This window comes from Buteo buteo, chromosome 2 (assembly GCF_964188355.1).
Source record: "Buteo buteo chromosome 2, bButBut1.hap1.1, whole genome shotgun sequence".
NCBI classification, from domain to species: domain Eukaryota; kingdom Metazoa; phylum Chordata; class Aves; order Accipitriformes; family Accipitridae; genus Buteo; species Buteo buteo.
This window is the reverse complement of record NC_134172.1, coordinates 7,130,206-7,149,616: the sequence shown is the minus strand read 5'-3', so window position 1 is coordinate 7,149,616 and position 19,411 is coordinate 7,130,206. Positions and strand designations below refer to the sequence as shown.

Here is a 19,411-nt window from a genome sequence, read left to right as displayed (position 1 = left end):
TTCCCATGTTGCACGGCGTTTCAGCTGCTCTTGCCATCATTACGTGCCTTGGTAGGTGCTGCGGGTCGTGCTCAGCAAAATCCTGGTGATGCTTCAGTCACCTGGAGCAGAAAATTGGCCCAAGGGAATTGGCGTAATGATAGTTCCTCGGGACTGAAGTGAAAAAGTTGACTTCCACCCCAAACCCAGGTGGTGGTGGGTAGCCTCCCTCTGCCTTCATGATGTGTTGGGAGTTATTTGGGCTTGGTGGTGTTTTGTGTAAAGGTATTTGTGTGCAGCTTTGGTTCGAGGAAGGTGTTGGGAGAAGCCACGCTGCGTCATCCCTGAAGTGCTGGGTGGATGCAGTGGGATGCCAGAAACCCATCTGCTCCTCCAAAGCCTAATTCTTCCTTAGACTTTGATTTCAAGCAGGACTTCAGAATTTATTCCTTAACTGACTATTTGTGGATTGTGGTATTGAAATGCTTATTGTTTTCACCCAGCTGCTGACACGAGGCTCTTTTCCATGGAGAGAACTGGGGCTGATAGCAGGCTGCGCTGCTGGAGATGCCACACTCCTGCCTGATGTGCATGCTCCTGGTTTGCTTGCTCAGCATTTTCTGCAAAGCGCTGCCTATGCAGCGAGGTGGTTCTGCCTGCAGTAGTTTCTGCAGACATGGTTGAAACATCTCTATAAAATGCATACCAGTGGCAAGGGCCAGCGGATTCCACCTGTGTTTGTACCTCTTGCATGTACCTGATGGGAGTCCCTGCTGGGTGGGAAATAGCGCTTTTTTTTTTTTTTTTTTTTTTTCCAACTTTTGCTTTGTGGCTGGCAGAGTTGGGTTAGGTGAGAGGGGAACGGGGGCCCAATGAATTAAACCAAGTTCCGACAGCAGCCTTCCAACACTTGCTTAACAAATATTTTATATCACGTTACGCCCAAGTCCTGTTGACTTTCTGCCAAAAGCTAAACATGGGTGTCCTTACCAGGCAGTGCCACCAAATGAAGGAGGTCAGGAGCTTTCCCACCACGTGCCAATGCTGGCATGAGGGACACAGCAAGAGCATCGTGGTGATGGAAGGGCAGGACCGGGGGGACACAGCCCCGTTAGTCCATCTCAAGCTGTGGTTTGTGACTGCACCCAAAGGCTTCTGTTTCAGGGAAAGCTTTTTGTTGCCAAAATTAATCTTGTCCCTTCCCTCAGCTGCTGAGGTTTGGTTCAGCACCTCCCTTGAGCCAGGTTGTGCTGCTGGGTGTTGAGGGAAGCCCACTCATGTCCAACCCAACCCTAGTTGCATGAGCTGTGTCCAGTGGAAGGAGACAAGTGCTTCCAGCACCCATTTTGGGGCAATACCCTCCAATTTTTCTTGCAACTTGAAATGAGAAGCAGGATGTGATCAATCTGTGCCTCTTCCACCTGTGTTGCTCTGCAGAAGTGTCCAGCTCGATGTTTCTTACAGAAGTCCGGTGGCCTTGGGGGAATGGGCACTTCTGTACCCGTTGCCCAAGGGGGAAAGAAGAGGCAGGAAGAACTACATGGCTTCTTGGAGATGCAGGAGCTCAGATTTCCTCCTCTTAGTCACCACCACCCCACCGTTCTCCCTCAGAGAGACAAAACCCTGTTTCCGTCCCCCCTTCCTCCATTCAGTTGAGGGTTTTAATGCAGCGAGTGCAGAGAAAGCAGTTAGCTACAAACTTTGGTCTCTGCGTGATCCATTACAGAGCAAGGTGTGAGTGTTTCTTGATGAGCTAAAGCAGCAGGTAGATTAACACCCAGTCCTGGAGCTGTGCCCCTTCCTGCTGAGACCGTCTTGGGCACAAACAGAAGGGTTTCTTGCAGTCCTGAGCACCCAGTGGATGAGGATCCTTACCAAACAGCTTTTTAAAAAGATCTGAAAGCAAGTAGCAAACACACAGGGTGTTAAAGAGTCTCCGTCATGCAAGCATCCTTTGGAGCTGTTTTAAGGAAAACATGCATGTATTTAGTCATCCAAAACTTTATACATGCTTTTATTCAATTCATCTAAACTTTGACAGCAGGGGAAAAACTGCGAAAGGCCTTTCTCTTGGCGCGGTTGCTGTTTGCCGAGTTGGGTTTGTGTGTTTGCAAGCAGATCTTAGTCTTCAACTGAAACTTGTTCCAGAAAAGACGACTGTCTTGGGGGAAGGGAGCCTGCGCTCAGCACAGGATTTAGCAGATTCGGTTTGCTGGTCCCAGAGCCAATACATCTCCTGCTTCACATCTTTTTAACATTCCCTTTTCAAAGCACAGTGGAAGCATTAAATCTCACCGCAGCTTTGTGCATTGCATTGGCCTTGTTGCAGGTGGAGAAAACAGAGGCTACACAATATTGCTCGAGGTTACAGACGGAGGTGGCTGAGCCAGGATTAGATTTTGGGGCTGTTTCCCAGGCAAATGGTTCATTAAACCTTTCTGCTTTCTGGGAGATGGAGTTGGGGAGGGGGAGGAAATTTCCATCTAGGGATTTTGTTTGGGATGATGGAAATGATATTACAAAATGTATTTCAAGGACTGGACCAGAAGGTGATAGTGAGTATTAGGTAACAGCTGGAAGCCATGTGTAATAATATAGTGAAGCTCAGATATTTACTTATTCTTTTATAAATAAAAAGATATTGCCCTTCCTGCACACAAGACAATGCTCCTTCGCTTTCCTGCTGATTTAACCAGTATTTAGCAAAAAAAAAAAGATGCTTAATCTGCCCTAACAAAGCGTGGTGTAAGTATCAAGAGAACAAATATCAAGGCTTTAACAAGGAGTGTCAATATTGACACTATTCTGTGTTGAGGGATATTGGTAGGTTGTTTTTATTATAGTAAGCAACTTGTCAGAGGAAAACTCAGATGGAGCTTTGCAAGTGCCGATAAAACCTGCAGGTGCTATTGAAATTGAGCTCTTGTTCGTGTGTGCTTTGAATATAATTGCCAGTTTCAGAAGTCAGCTTTATGACTTTCTCATACCCCTCCTCCCTTGCAGTCTCTCCCATGATGCAGATTAAACATTCTTCCCACAAAAAAGTTACTGAAGGATTGAATACCTCTTCAGCTTGCAAAGACATCTTACTAGGCTGATGAGTTTTCTCTGTACCATGAAAATTACCCATTGCTGGGTTCAGGTGTCAGTACCAGGAGCAGGTTGGACACATTACCCCGAGCTTGTGCAGAAACCGTGGTTTCTCCTGCAACTTTCTTGCAGTTCTGCTCTGTGCAAGGTCATCTGCACTCCTTGCTTGACTCCTGTTGGCAGCAGAAGGTTGATTCCCTACAGCAGATGAGGCTACATTGAGTAGCTTGGATGCAATCTCTAGCTCAAGTGCCATCTCTAAAGGGCTCTCCGTGCACTGCAAAATTAGAGGTGAAGTCTGCCACCAGGTAGCAGCTTGGAGACTTGGTAACTTGAGGAGTTGCAGGCTGTGGAAAGGCAGGTCAGGCTCCCCCTGGCATCACGTAGGACAAGTCGTTTAAACTTGGTGTGTTGAATCTTCAGTTGGAAGTAACAATCCCTTCTCTGGCTGGGTGTTGTGAGGGTACTTACATCAGTAGTGGATGGGTGTTCAGGTATGGAAATAATGAACCTACAGAAGGTATCCGAGACCTGGAGCCAGTGCCTGTGCCCAGGCTGGGTGTTTTCTCTGCTGGCTGTAAGCCACTCGCTGCTTGGTGTCTTACGAGGACTGAATTGCATCACCTTGTAGACACTTTTTAGAACTGGCTGGTTTGCCGTGTTGAGTGGGAATCACAGGTTGGGTTGCATTTAGATCATCCAGACATGGCCTTGACTGCCTTAATCTCGACATTAAAGGTTGCAAGGCCTTTGGAGAAGATAGAGTCACGAAAGCACTGCAGAATTTTCCAGCCAGAAACTTAGTTCTGCGCTTTGTAAAGGTCTGGCTATTCTGGGAGCGCAGCACTTTCATTTCACCATCCTGTGGGACCCATTCGTGTTTTCTACCCAGTTGTCAACACGTTTTATTGGGATACCTATGTTTTCCATGATTGCAATCCATCAAAATAATGGCCAGGTCTGACCTTGCCTTAGGTTGGGTAATCCCAAAGAGAGATGGCTGCACGGCATCTCAGGATTTACTAAATCACGAGCTTCATGGTGCCTTTTTTGGTTGTCTGCTTACACGTCATGTTTGTTTCATTCTTCTCATTTTAAACTAATCCTCAAAATGCCACAAAGCAGAATAGTTCTAAATGAAGAGGATTTATGAGGCTTAGGACAAAACAGGTCACCTGCAGATACCAGTGTTCCCTTACTTGACTCCATTTTTAATGGACGTGTCGATAATCAAGTTTCAGTTCTGTGCCATGGTGGCTATGGGGGAATCGTTTTACTTGGGGCAGTAGGAACTCCTCAGTCCTTTGGTACAAGGCTCTGAGAGGGGAAGGACCCACAGACTACAGAGACTCCTTTGTTTGTGGTGGCCAAATGTCCATTTGGGGTGGCCAGGGTTGTTTGGGAAGAGAGTTGCTTTTTGCTGAAAGTCTTTCATGGAGAGGCAGCATGAGCTGTGTCAACTGCAGCTAAAAACATGGCACTGTATCCTATGGAGACTTATCCAAATGAGCCTGAACTGGGTTCTAAGTGAGGAATAGGCACTGGTCTGGCCCTTCTCTGCAGGATGTATATTATCTAGTCTCAGTTACATCCTACCCGCATAAGAAACCATTTATTTTTAGGTTGTGTTTCCCAAAATAGCGGTGGAGAGGGAGAGTAAATCCAGCGTGTGACATCCCAGCAAGCGGCAGGTAGCACCCTGGGAGGCTGCGTTTCCTAAGCAGGGTTTCTGTGGTTAGAAAATACTGGGAATGGGTTGCCTTGTACATCCCTCTGTTAGGGTCCTGTGGGTGAAGCGCTGGCCAGACAAAACCTGAGGGGGGTCTCAGCTGGGCTCTTGACTTCACTATGAACTCCTGTTGTGAACCTAGGCAAACCTGACCTCTCCATTCCCCACCTCGCACCAGCAAGGGAGAATAACCCTCCACACCATGCTGAAGCTCACGTCGATGAGCTGTTTAGCTCCCGGGGAGGCAAACGTACGCATCACGTAAAGCACAGCCACGTGGAGATGTGTCTCCCGGGATCTGTTTCTGATTTTGCTTGAACGTACTTGGGGTTTGAATTTTGCTTCAGGACCGGGCCATGGGGAGGCTGAGACAAGGGAATGCATTTACTACAACGCCAACTGGGAGTTGGAGAAGACCAACCAGAGCGGCGTGGAGCGCTGCGAGGGAGAGAAGGACAAGCGGCTCCACTGCTACGCCTCCTGGAGAAACAACTCGGGCTCCATCGAGCTGGTGAAGAAAGGCTGCTGGTTAGATGACTTCAACTGTTATGACAGGTAATAGCCTAACTGGTTTTTCTGAATATAGGTTTAATTGCTTCTCTAAGTGCAAAGGCTCGTGATTTTTGCATCGAGGAAAAGAAAGTAAGTCCAAGTCAATTGGCCCATTCATCCCCTGTAATTACTTCTGTTGCTAATGCAGCGCTCAGGATTGTCACTTATCTGCCTTGACTTTCTAAATAGAAGCTGCAAAAGGCACTTCTAGGGTTTTTTGTTGTGAGGTTTGGGGTTTTTTTTCCTTAGCAAAGCTTTGATAATTTTGGCATGCATTGAAAAACGTGTCCTGTACCATCAAATAAAGAGCAATATGTTTTTCCAAGAGCATTTGGCAATACAAAGGAAACCTTGGAATCATTTGGAGCTCTCTAGAAAAGCACAGGTATCTGGGGATGGTTAGAGGTAGAGATATTCTGGCATTTGTGATGTTGCAAAAAGTTTCACTGTTCTTCTGCTGAGTTGAGAGACAGGCCAGGAGAAAGAGTGGAGCAGCAAAAGCAATACGCGTGTTTGTGTGTCAATGCCTGTAGTGAGCTGAAAAGGAGCGAGGTTTTGTAGTATGAAGGCTCCAGCCTCATTAAATAGCTGGGAAGATAAACTAGTCTTTTCTCATTTCCCTTGATGCAATTCTACAGAGGGGAAAGAACTACAGCTTAAGAAAATAGCCCTCTGAACTTTTCACAGTTTAAAAGGACAATGTTCTGTAGCTCTAGACTCAATTTTTCTGTTAAAAAAATCCCAATGACCAACCAACCAACCAAAACCCAACCTTTTTCAAGAAGGATTAACAGAACATAAAATTCAAGGATTTGCCTTTATATAACACCAGTGAAGGTTGATCTCACATTTGCGCAGTTCTCAGCTGCGCATCTTTGTAGCTTCTCATTCCAAAAGTTTTAGGACATCAGGTCCTAAGCTGTGGGGCTTAAGCTGGGACTAGATTTGTCCCATGGCTGGAGAGTTTTCTCCCTTCGGTGCTGTACCCTATCAATGCTTTTGTGCCCATTATCTTGTCCTGACTGTGAGTTGTTCCTCATCTTCCTTCTATTATTAGCGCTGGGGTTACTTTCCCACCACACCTATTCCCTTGCCAGTTGCGCAGTCAAGCTCTATATATAGTTAAATTTTTATTCTTTCCTGATAAATCAATCCTCCTTGGCCCATTAGTCATCTTAATGCTGATCCTTCTGAGAATAGAAGGTCGCTCTAGTTTCCTACTTCCAAGCAGAAGTGTTTACTGTAAACAGATTTCTCCTTTCAGTGCCTGCTCTCGTATACAGTGACACTTGTATTGTCACTGAGTGTCTCTGTGCAGGGATGTAGTGGTTCTTAAACTTTGTCATGATATGTTGCTCTGTTACAGCGGTAAAAAGTTTCCAGGGCTCCTCACAAGCCTTTTTGCAGCCCCGGGGTTGAGCATCCATTATCCTGCAGCCTGATTCTTCAAAGCTGCAGTTCCAGGGCAAAGCTAAAAGATCTTCTGAGAATTAACAAACAGTACAAGTGTTGAAAGCAACATTTGAAATAAAGGTTAGCTTTAATTAAATAAAGGCTGTTTAAATGCAGTCTTTTTTTTTTTTTTCTTTCCTTCCCTTGAATGCCCTCAGCCGTCTTTCATGCAGGTAGTGTTGCATCCCAAGGTGGCAAAAATGGCTAAAAAGGTGATTTTTTGATCTACGGTGCTGTGCTGACACCCTTTTTGTCTCTGTCTTCATTACCTTTGGATGCCAAGCTCCTGGGTGCAGCCTCAGGAGATGCACCTGTACCTTTATCTGCAAAAGTGTCCCCTGGTTGCAGGACACGGTCCTATTCTGCCGGGCTGCAGCTCCTCTTGGAGCAGAGGCAGCATGTGCTGGTACGTGCCAAGCGCTGCCTCCTTGTCGCTGGAAGGTGAAAAATTCAGGAATGCAGGGTTAGAACGTTGAGGGTGATGGCTCCTTACTCTGTTTTTTATCTTAAGGAAACAAGAACGTGGCACATGTACGTTTAAGGTTATAGGAAAAAGGTAGTGTTTAAAAATCGACTTGTGTGCTCTTCATTTATTTACACAGCCCCACCGGAGAGGTCGTGTTCATGTTCCCTTGAAGAGCACGTGAACTGCTACGAAACATGCCCTCGCTGCCATAGAAAAATGTGTCGTTCTCTTCCGCTGTCTCATTTGTAATATTTGCTAAGTATAACATGTCATATGTACCTGGATGGCTGCCCTGAGCGCACACCAACTCAAAGACAGGGATAATGAATTGCAGATGTGGAGCAGGCTGTTTTCACTCATTAGCTTGATTTCTTAACCAACAGATTTAGCAAAGGATGTGTTTTCTCTTGAAGACTCCAATACTGATGCTGTTAAATCCAAAGGGCTTGTTATCTGATTTTACAAAAAAGCATCTGGAAACATTGCTTAACTTGTTGAAACATCTTTGTTCATTTGAATAAGTCAAATAGCTGCTTTTTTTCTTTGAAGTTTAAAAAAAATAAAAGCCTGAAAAACAAACCAAGTGCTTCCCAGCTGAGACATTGCAGGAGACATTTTGGCTGTAGCCACTTTTTTCCCCCCAAAAGGAATAAAGCACTGAAAACTACCCTGCGTTTTGATTGAAGAGAGCCCTTTCCATTCTTCTTGTGGCAGTATGTCAGTGATACCACAGAAAGGGAGGCTTGGCATGGGTTCATAAATGAGTAATAATGTCAAACACATATGATTGTTTTGCTGCTTCCTCCGAGTGGTCGAAGGAAGGAAGTTATGCATATAATTTAGCTGGGCTTCAGGAAATAGTTTGATACAGTTCTCTGTAGAGAGCAGCTCTGCAACCCTAATAACTAAAAGCAGAGGGTAACGTAGAAAAAGGTGGCAGGGAAGGGAAGCAGGCATTTAAGAAAGAGAAAGAAATGACTCCTAGAGCACTGCGAAAATCACTGCATGTCTCTTTTGGCATTGATCTGTGGGAGAGGGAGGATGTGTGGAAGTGGAGTTGGTCTGATCTGTGAAAGTCCCCTAACGCCTTGCACAGTGTGGAAGGAAACCTCAGTGCTGAGAAGGCTGTAGCGCTACCTTGATAACAGGCAAATACAAAAAACGAGAGCTGCAACCTGACTTTCTTAAAGGCTTTTGTGCAGGAATAAGTTTTTTAAAGGAGAAAGAAATGGCATTTGGAAATTAAACCTTATAAAAAAAAACAAAACCAAAACTTGCAGCCTCCCTCCTGCCTGCAGCAGGACTGTTGCTGCTGGTGTCCGGTGCCCTTCTAGTGCGTAGTTAGTGATGCTCAAGGCTGTGAGAGCAGTCTTAGCTCAGCCCTCATCTTTATGCTTTATGGCACAATCTTTAATTGCATGATCAAAGACTCCTCTGCCCCGACAGCATATATACAGGCTGTGGGAAAGACATTGTTCTTGGGAATGAGGCATCTCTCCATTGTTTTTCTGCTTCTCATTCAGTTAGCGGCAGCGGCTGTTATTTATTACTCGCCATCTAATGCCTTCAGTACATATGGAAGCATTTGTTTCCTTTACGGTCTTTTCAAGGGTCTTTGCTATCCACTGGGGTATTTGAGTGCCAAGTTGTTTTCTGTAAGTGGAGATTGCCGATCTGTGCAGCGCAGCAGCAGGAGAAGGTGCGTGGAGAAGGCAATTTGGGACAGGTTTGCTCCCAAAGACAAGAGGCAGGAATTGGCTGACTTCGTTTTTTTTCTCTTCCCTTCCTCGCCGTGTCTGTCCCTCCCTGACGCAGGCAGGAGTGCGTAGCCACAGAAGAAAACCCTCAAGTGTTTTTCTGCTGCTGCGAGGGCAACTATTGCAATGAGAAATTTACCCATTTGCCTGAAGTCACCGGCCCAGAAGGTGAGTGACTGGGTGGATGGGGAGTTGGGGTCTCTTCCTCTAGGCCCAGTTGGTGATGACTTTGAGTTGTTGGATGTTGAGCAAAAAATGCATCCGACAGGATATGAAGTACCATTTTGGTTACAAAGTCCAGAAATCCTTCTGCTGCGGTTCTTTAAGAATAGTTTTTTAAGGTTGTTTCACTCTGTGGGTAAAGTGTGTTGCATCAACACCTCAGATACCATCAGTAAGGATTAGGTTTTCTTTATGGTGGATGTTCACAGAGGGATATTACAAACCAAAATGCAGCACAAGAGGAAGAGGGCAAAGTGATTTATACAGCATGGATCAAAACTCAAACTCTGAAAAGGTATTTGACGCCTTCTTCATTAATTTTCATAGGTTACAGGTCTCCAAATACCATGAGCATCTGGGATTTTTGCATTTGATTGCTATATTGTTGGTCTGGGGAATGAAAGGGAACGGGTGTGTGTGTCAGCTTTCAGAGTTTGTGGATATACGTCAAGGAAGAAAAGTAATAGCAGGTCCTTCTTCAGAGGCTAATAGAAAAATGATGATTCTTTTAGCTGTATGCTTGCTAAAGTAGCATTCAATAAAAATTATTAAAGCAGATGGATCTTTTCCTTAGGAGGATTTCTTTTGCTATCAACTACCTACATTTACCGAGATGTTCCAGTAGACCATTATCAGATTTTCCTGGGCTTTCCTGTTAGGTTTTTAATTGTTTACATGGGTTTTATTATCTCCTGTTATTAATGTACCCGTAGCAACCTAGTAGAAAATATTCTTTCTCTCACAGTTTTTTGTTTAATTTGGCAAGTCTTGCTATTTTTTCCTTCCCTGCCTCCAACATAGCAACATGGCTCCATTTAGTATTCCCATTGTTTGTGTCTCAACTGCACTGATGTAATTTGGAACAAGAACTACTGTGGGAATAGTGCATTTAATTGTGGCTCCGGCAGCATTTTACTAAAAACTTGACACCTTGTCAATCACTGTAAAAGGCAAAGCAGCGCTGTGAGGGATTTCGTGCTCACTTAATACATTCGGAAGGGTTAAGAGGAAGAAATTTTCTGCTTTTACGTATCCCAGCAAGAAATACCCATCTTAAATAAAGGTCAGATGAAGGCTCGGCTTGCAAAGTGTGGTTTGGACCATTGTAACTTCGTTACTAATAGCCATACGGAAAAAAGTAGACTGCAGAGCCTTGTGAATACTGTTGGATGTGATGGGACATGCCACGAAGCATTGTCAACTTTGGAGTAGAAGGAAGGATGGGGTTTGGTTGCATCTGGCCGTGTAGCTGACAGTGCTGTTGCGTGCCTGAAGGGTCGTTTCCCTCGTTTACCCTGCTGTTTTCTCACAGTCATATATGAGCCGCCGCCGCCAACGCCCTCCCTGCTCAACATCCTGGTGTACTCGCTGCTCCCCATCGCTGTCCTCTCCATGGCCATTCTCTTGGCCTTCTGGATGTACCGTCACCGCAAGCCTCCCTACGGGCATGTCGACATTAATGAGGTGAGGGAGTCGCTCCCCTTTATTTGGACCTTACAAGAGGCACGGAGGCTGCTCAGTATTTATTCCCATCCACTTTTGCTTCGCTCTGTTTGGGTGGCCTAACTTCTCTTCTCTGTCTTTTTGAAGTTGGTGGTACAGTTGGCCTCTGCGGTGGTGTTCGCAGCCCCTGTGAGGCTGATGCGTTTAGACGGGGTTATCACCGTGTCCAAGATTCCTAAGGGATGGAGTTACACAGCCCTGCTTCGTGGCTACCCTTCCCCCCAAACTCTCAAAACCTGTTGCCTGATTTCAGCCAACTGCAGCGGAGCAGAGATCAGAGAGACGATAAAGTTCCTACCAGCTTTATGGGGCGAGGGGAGATGCTTTCCCTGTTGAAGCTCAGTTTTTATGAGCCATTAGAGAATGCATGCAGGAGGTCATCCTCATGGCCCAAAGCCATCAGGAACTGGTCCTTGCTGGCTCTGCTGTGCCCTGCGCCTTCTGGTTCCTTCTGAAGAGCGAGCAGCTACCTCTCCCTCCCTCCTCTGCCCACTACAGCCCCTACAGTGAACTTTTCCCATCTGAAAGCAGCACAGAGCTCCAACCCCACACGTCCTGCAGGGTTGTGTTGTTCTCCTGGACAAATGCAGAGTTTAAACAGATACGATCTTTATGATGCTGACAGACCTGTTTATTGCCCATTGCTAGGGTTATGTGAAACACACCTAATGAAGTGCAAAGCAGTGGGAGGTTTTAGGTGTAGCTGGCTGTTGGGTCACAAAGATCAAAAAGTTCCTACTTTTGGCAGGAGGTAGCCTTGAGGTCATCGATGTTTTACAGCCCAAAATAGCTCTTGCTTTGAAAACATAGAAGAATTCAGGTTTTGCCAGAGGATGGCAGGCAGCAGTTTGACACACAAAGTGACACTTGGAGGTGTAGATTGTTATATATGTTCTATACAAATACCCTACAAAGCAATATAGGGAATTTGGGGCTGCTCTTGCTGCAAACAGTACATCTAAATAATTTGTATTAAATAAGATGTCACTTCTTTACGCCGCTTTCCCCGTATGCAATCTCTCCATTTTTCCCCTCCCTTTGTTTTACAGTCCAGCTTTATCTGGTGACAATGTTTTTCTCTCATGCAGGACCCCGGCCCACCACCCCCTTCTCCCCTGGTTGGCCTAAAGCCTCTGCAGCTCTTGGAGATCAAGGCGAGGGGACGCTTTGGCTGCGTGTGGAAGGCTCAGCTGATGAATGACTACGTAGCAGTGAAAATCTTCCCTATTCAGGTGAGAAGGGCATTGCAGTAGGTTCTCACTCACTGGGCTTCCTCACCGGGGCTGAGATGCTCTAAGTGCCGATGGAGGTGCTTTTAAGACCGTAACAAAGATGCTTTCGGACTCCTCTGCTGGGGGAAAAAGTTCAAGGACCTTCCTACGCTTTTCTCTATGTTATCTCATTACCAAATGCTTCCTGTAGTAGTAGTTGTTGCAAGAAGGGCAACAACAAGCACATTTTGAGATCTACAGGGTATTTTAACTTTGCTGCAAACGTCCGTGTTGTTAAAGTCCAGCAAGGCAGCGTGCAGCTGCGATGCCCAAAGTGCACACAAAGGATCAAAGCCCCGGCTTTGTGTGTCCTGCCTGGGTAGATTGTAAATCCGGACCCGAACCTAGCAAACAGTTTACAGCTTACAAAGGCACAGCCCCAGCGCTCTGAAAGCTAATTGCACTGCAGCATTTCTGTCAGCTCACGTCTTACGCTCTAGGAAACCTTTGAACACTCCTGACTTGACTCTCTAGGAGTTGCAGATGGAAAGAGTAAAGCAATCAAAAGTCAAATGAAAGAAGAAGGACTGAAGCATCTTTGTGTTCCTCCGCTGTCTCCTTCGTTAATTTTTTGCCCTGTATTTGTTGTCATAGCGTTGCTAAAGGAGATTTGCACATCTTCTGTCCAAGCCAGCTGTGACTTACTAGTAAATATTCAATAGAGCCTAGATTAGATTTTGTAATCATAACAATTACAGCTACAATGCAGATCTGGGTGCTGTATGCACAGGCTTTATTCTTGCAAGCAACCTTAGGAAATCTTGATAAATCTTATTTTTCAGTGAGGTTGAGTTTGGATTCCTCCCCCCTCCCCCCACATGTGCTTTAGGAATAGCTGAGGATAATTTTGGAGAAGGGAGACTGAGAACAGCAACTTCCCGTCTTTCTCCAGTATCTAACCTTTAGGAAAACAGCCTCATTTTGAAGGGATACATCACATCCAAATGCTGGAGGATGATATTAAGAGGACCTTGAGCAGCTCTGACTGAGCTGAAGGAGTTGTTTGCTTTAAAGGGAAGCGTGATCTTTGATGGTGCATTTCTCCCTGCTTTAGGATAAGCAGTCTTGGCAGAGTGAGAGGGAGATTTTCAATACTCCTGGCATGAAGCATGAAAACCTTTTGCAATTTATCGCAGCAGAGAAAAGAGGGACAAACCTAGAGACAGAGCTCTGGCTGATCACAGCTTTCCACGACAAGGTAACGTATCATTGCGTGTACATTTTGGGAAGGCACAGAGGCAGCTGGTTGTGAAGCAGCAGGATTTGGTGTCTGATATTCTCCCAGAAGCTCCCCTGTAATCTAACAAGTTTGTCCGTGGTGAGCCATGGCTCGGTAGTGGAGAAGTGTTCCTGCTCCCCTCCTTCGAAGACTCTTCCTTTAGCTTTCAAGGCTTTCCTCCACAAACATAGGATTAATAGAGGTGGGACTTGAGGAGAGAGAGAGGCACAAAAGGCCACAGCTCACGTCTGTGGCGGTCACCATCTCTTAACGTGCGTAGATGAACACGTGGGAGCCAGGTGTCGCGGACCGTTGCTATCCCAACTCGCCCCTTGCAGATGGGCTCCGTGTTTGCTTTTGAAGCTTGGGGCATATCTCCCATTTCATGGATTGCTTTAGTTATCAAACATGACTAACACTTAAAATAAAACAAACAGGCACAAAGCCGGGGTTGAGCCAGCAGCGTTATCCCTCTGTTTAATCCAAGGTCTGCTGAGTCAATCATTGCCACAACCAGCTGATACAATGCATCATCTTCTTGCATGGAAGGCTTTCCCCTTTCTGAGGTTGGATGAATTGCTCTGTTTTGAGATGATTTTGTGCCTTCCTTACCTCCCTCCCATTCCCTGGCAGATTAGTGGACTCTTTTTGGACATCCAGATACTTTCTGTGCTGTCAAGGGCTGAGGTCTCAGGAACGCTTCTGGTTTTTACTTCTTCTTTTTTACTGTCGCTAGTGATTTCTTCCCCCCTGTTAAATCAAGGTTCAGATTTCTCAAATACTCATTAAAACCATTTTCTAAACTGATGAGTTGGCATAACTGTCATGTAGCAGGGTCTGCGATTAAGAACATATGATGTCTTGTTTCACAGGGCTCTCTGACGGATTACCTGAAGGGCAATATTATCAGCTGGAATGAGCTCTGCCATGTTGCAGAAACAATGGCCCGTGGCTTGTCCTACCTTCATGAAGATGTCCCTTGGTGCAAAGGTGAAGGACACAAACCTGCTATAGCACACAGGTACGGCCTCTTTCATTGACACCATTCAAGTGCTGCATTCAAATGTTTGCAGCCTCTTTGAAATGATGCTGTTGAATGGAGGAGATTGTGCTTTTAGGAAGTAAATGCCTTTTAACCCAACAAACCCTATGCTAAGACAAGATTGGTTTTCAACCACAGATGAAATGGTGAAGGGCAAGTAAGCGTCTTGTCCGTGAAACAGTCAGTATGATTGGTAGTGCTTTATGGCAAATGTCTGAAGGGTAGGTGCTTCACTCTTCCAGCAACTCTTCTCTTGACTTGTAGTAGAAAGGGAAATCTGGTTGCTGCAGAACCGCTCTTTTAAAAGACTGTGCTTGATAAATCACATTATGATCCATGTATTTCTATGGCCGTACCAAGATTTGGACTCTATTTTTCCCTAAGTGTTTTAGACTGATAACTCCACTGTGTGTCTTCCCACAGAGCTTTTGATCATTAGGTAAGGAATGGAGAAACTGTAGAAATGCAGAAAATGGCTGCTATATAATTTTCACTGTAGTTTTATAGTGCCCAAGACGTGCCAGGGTGCTTATGAGAGACACCAGAGCAGGCACCACAGTGCCTCTGAGACCTCTTGGCACACGCTTCAACCCACCCGCGTGGCAGTGCCGTGGGGACAGCGGGAACCCAGAAAGCAGTGGGTGAAACCGTACTTGTTTTAGCCCTTCTCCAAAGTCCCACGTTGCTTGCCCTGGACTAAAGCATCTCTACCGGGTGGTTTGCTAGTGGCACGGCAGGAGGGGGGAGTTTTCCAGAAGGGATTTGCGCGGGCTGCACGCCGTAATCCATGGCCATACTCCCCCACCACCCACCGCATTTCATCTAGGAGGGACTTAAACCCCACGTCCAGCTGCAGCAATTTGTACCCGATCTAGCGGGGCCGTCTTCGTGTATGGCGAGATAATCCCTGGTTTTGCAAGGGTGTCCCTGCCCCCAAAACAACCGCCCTCCCGGAACCTGAAGGTTTCTGAGAGCTGGGGGCTGTTGAAAGAGCCTGCAGCTGCCTTTGTGCTGTTCCTGGAGCTGACCCCTGTGTCCCTGACATTTGTCCCTGTGGAATAAAGGCAGTGGTTTATACATGAAAATTCCTGAGGGTGGGGAACAGAGAAAGGCTATAGAAAGGCTTTAAAGCAACAGATCGTGCTCATTAGTGTCCCCATCCATTTAGCAAATGATAAAAGATGGAGAATGCACCATTTGTGTGAACTTAGCACATACCTAGGGAAGAGGGATTTCAGGACACAGGGGATTTCCCTTGGATTACCCCACTCCTTTTATTTTTGTTTTAAAAGAAAACACCAAATGCATTTTAAATCGAGGAGTGGGGAGGGAGATGGTATTTTTTTAATGGCTTCTCACAATGCACGAGAAGATGCTGGGGTTCCCAGGTGGGACTCCCCGAGTCATTGCTGGGCAGGGGTTCAGCGAACTCCTTACTGGCCCCCGGCAATACAAGGAGGATTAAGGTTATGGGATTGCTTGTTGGTGCGAAAGTGCCCCCACGTGGAAGCTGAAAATAAAATCTCTGGTGTCTGAATCGAGTTAATGCACCCGTTGTTCATAGTCTGCTCGCTTTCTTATTCTATAGTTTGAAGCATTACATGGAAAAAGATATTTTCTTCTTTTCAGGATGCTTTTTTTTATTGGTGACCATTTTAGGATGGTCTAGTGCATACGGTGTTAGTGGGAATTCTACTTGGTATGGCTTGGATCAGGTCTTTCTCCCTGTCCTGCATATGTTTGCATTTCAGCTTACACTTGCCAGTTCAGGGTGGTTTGTGGAAGGAAGGATAGCGTGGAAAAATGGGGAAATGTATGGAAACAAGGGAAAAAAAAGAAGCGCAAAGGGAAATCCCTGCATCACGTATCAAGATGTAGTAGTTAACTGTTGCATGCCCAAAGGGCACTGTGGGTGAACAGCAGCGGCAATTGCCTATACAATGATACTGGTTTACATCTTGCTTCACTTTGGAAACATATCATTCAGGCAGACCGTCTAATAATTTCTTTGTGGTCCTTATTGAGCCACCGTTTTGCAAAAATCTCGTGCACAATCTGTACCATCCTGGAAGGCATAATCCCCTAATGCTGACTGAGCAAAGGAGTTTATCTATGTCATTAGGTGATGGCTGTTTTCTAAGCCTGTGGGGAAACTGCTATAGCACGGAAGCAGTCAGACTCTAAGATGACAGGTGTTAGGTAAATGGTGTTTTTCTCTGTAACGGAGGGGTACAAATATTTTGCAGGCTCTGCAAAACTGTCCTGTGTCCCTAGAAACCCCATGTGTCCCCTTGAGGTGATGGAGGCTGGTTTCTGCTGGGGTTCCCCGGCTGTACGATGCTCTCCAACTTCATACCCACTCTCCCCATCTTAATCCTCGAGCCAGAAATGCCCATCATGCTGTGTTTAGCTTAGAAAGGAAAAATCATTTCTTCTGATTTTTTAAGCTCAGAATCAGGGGCTGGGTGCTACAGGATGATTTTTGCTTGCGATGCTTTGAGCTGGTGCTCTGGCATCCGAGGCCGCAGCGAGCAGCCTTTCTCTATGGTCCAGCAGTTTCTCTCTTCCCAAAGAATTTTGACAGGTCTCTCTAGTGCGGAACAATTGTATCTGCCCTCATTAATTATTTTGTGCAGGCCTGCAATGTCCTGCAATCAGCAGGGTCACCGAGTGAATTGATGATAGGGAAATTATAATGCTGAGCATACCGGACAATTGCCATCTGCTGTCTAAGGTCTGTAATTTAATTAGATTGCCAAACATTCCTTTTCAGATGAAAATGCGGGAAGCCCAGGGAACAGGGCTTGACTGGCTAGGCATCTTGGTGTGACCCTCCTCCACCTCCCCTACCCCCCCGCCTTCCAGCCCCTGCAGATTTACCTGAGCTGCCCTGAAATGATCCCGCTGCAGCACAGGACTGATACAAACGTCCCCTTAAAGCCACCTTCAAGCACAGACCCACCATCTCTACTGCAAATGCTTACACCTGCCCGTCAGCTGCCTGGTCCGATCCTGACAGCTTGTCTGAGTGAGGGCTGACCCCCTTCCCTGCTTGCTTTCCAACCTTCTGAATTCTCTGGGGGAGATCGATCCGGCAATTAAAACATAAGTGCAATAGATGACTATGGCAAAAGTCTGTTGAAGCGTGTAGTCAGGGTGAAGAGAGTCCCGCGAGCATCTGCTGATTTCCAGGAACATCTAATTTTGTAGATAGGAGCAAACATCCTTACTAGGATAAGGAGTAAATGCATCCCCTTAACTGTCTTGCTTTTGTTGTTGGGAGTGAGAAATGTGAGAAATGCCCAGAGGTGGGGGTCCACAGCTGGTGCTCAAAGCAAGAAATGCTGCCTTACACTGCCTGCTCTAATTAAAACACCCCCTTCATATCACTACTTGCTTTTATTTTGAGGTTAATTCACCATAGAGTTTGGCTGACACTGTGCTGGGCAGCACAGGGCTGCTTGATTGTGGTTTAGGGACAACGGGCAGCGAGGAGCAGCCGAATTTGCCAGTGCTGTCCGTGCCGGGCAACCGGGGAAGGAAGGAAGGAGCTGATTTACTAGAGGCTGCTAAGCCTATAGACTTACAACGTGGAGCGTTGCAATGTGATTTAGACACGTGCCATAATAAACCCTTCCCAAACTTGCTTCTTGGCTTGTCCATAGGGACTTCAAGAGTAAAAATGTCTTGCTGAAGAACGACTTGACGGCAGTGCTAGCCGATTTTGGACTAGCTGTACGGTTTGAACCTGGGAAACCTCCAGGGGACACTCATGGACAGGTAATCATTATCTTTAACAATAATATTTTAAAAGTTGAGCTTGCCATAGTTCCTCAGGAGTGGGGAGTAGTTTGTATAGACACATTTAATTCTCTTCGAGATATGTATTTTTCCATAAAAACTTGTGCTCAGGCATAAATTCCAGGAGCTGCTTTGATCTGGGTGAGCGGGGAGAGTGCTCAGACCCTCCCGACCGCTGCGCAGGTGGAGTCCCCGCGGCCCCAGGGGCGTGCGGCTTCTTCCTTCAAACACACAACTTGCTGACTCTTTATTGTCTCGTTATTAAATATTAATACTCCTAAAATTATTCATTTATTTTTAAGAATTCAACCAGGCTGGCTGCTTGGGTGACCTTTAGCAATGGCAGATCTTGCGAGGTGGCTCTGCGCTGCGTAAACAATTTGCTGTGTTTTTATGGGTTCTTAATTTTCTGCCTTTGCGTTGTGGTGAGCGGCCCCTTGTTCTGCTCTCGTGCCCGGGGCACAGCAAGGCCAACATCCCCTCCTTGTGCCTCTGGGGTTTTTTTGAATGCCCATCTCCAATGCAGGCTCCCTTTTTACCTTTATCTCAGAAGGAGTGAATGCTTTTGTGGGTTAGCCCCTGTCAGCTTTCCTCATTTTTGCCCTCTTTTTTGGGGCTTTTCCAGTATTTTCCATGCCTTTTCACATCCTGGCTTCCCCCTGTCCCCACTGCCTCAGGTAACAGCAAGAACAGATGAGAATTTCCTAAAGGAAAATATTAAAGGCATTTCAATTCCCATGTTAAAAAGGTGGGGTTTTTTCCTTGCTCTGCTCTCCACTCTTCTATATTATGGGCTATAATTCTGCCATGTATATAACCACAACCACATGAGGAACTCGGTGTGTCTCTGCCTGGACTAAAAACAACAAGATCGGCACTATAATGAGGACTGAATCCCCTCAAAGCAAGAGGGGATCTCTTCCGAACAGATCACAGCAAGCCAGGGCAGGAGACTTTGCAGGGTTCATGCTTTCCTACTCCTGTGGATGCAGGAGACATTTTTTTAATCCAAGGCTGTCAAACTAACACCATTTCCTACCTTTCAGGATATATCAATTTTATTCTTTTTTTTTTTTTTATATATATATATATTTATTTTATTTTTTTTTTTTAGTGAAAGGGGATTGAACTTTCAACAGCTATGATAAGCAAGTCTGACTTGACCTCAGGGTGTTCTGTGTGTCTCCAAAGACAGCATTTTCTCATGCAGCGTGTGCTGCTGGAGCAAGATGCGGTGGGACGCAGGGAAGGCAGGATTTCATCCGTATTCACCGTGCCGAGCTGCATTTAAATTAGACCTGTAGCGTACGCTGAATGAATATCACACA

The 19,411-nt window shown here is 45.9% G+C and overlaps 1 protein-coding gene across 1 annotated transcript in view; it reads left to right on the top strand.

Moving 5' to 3' along the window:
* The window catches only part of ACVR2B (activin A receptor type 2B), a 97,539-nt gene that overhangs the window by 73,673 nt on the left and 4,455 nt on the right, over positions 1 to 19,411 (top strand). The window contains exons 2-8 of the mRNA XM_075044868.1: positions 5,146 to 5,353; positions 9,084 to 9,193; positions 10,560 to 10,711; positions 11,839 to 11,982; positions 13,076 to 13,219; positions 14,113 to 14,261; positions 17,948 to 18,062. Of these exons, the coding sequence (XP_074900969.1) occupies positions 5,146 to 5,353; positions 9,084 to 9,193; positions 10,560 to 10,711; positions 11,839 to 11,982; positions 13,076 to 13,219; positions 14,113 to 14,261; positions 17,948 to 18,062 (1,022 nt within the window). The remainder of the gene's footprint in view (positions 1 to 5,145; positions 5,354 to 9,083; positions 9,194 to 10,559; positions 10,712 to 11,838; positions 11,983 to 13,075; positions 13,220 to 14,112; positions 14,262 to 17,947; positions 18,063 to 19,411) is intronic.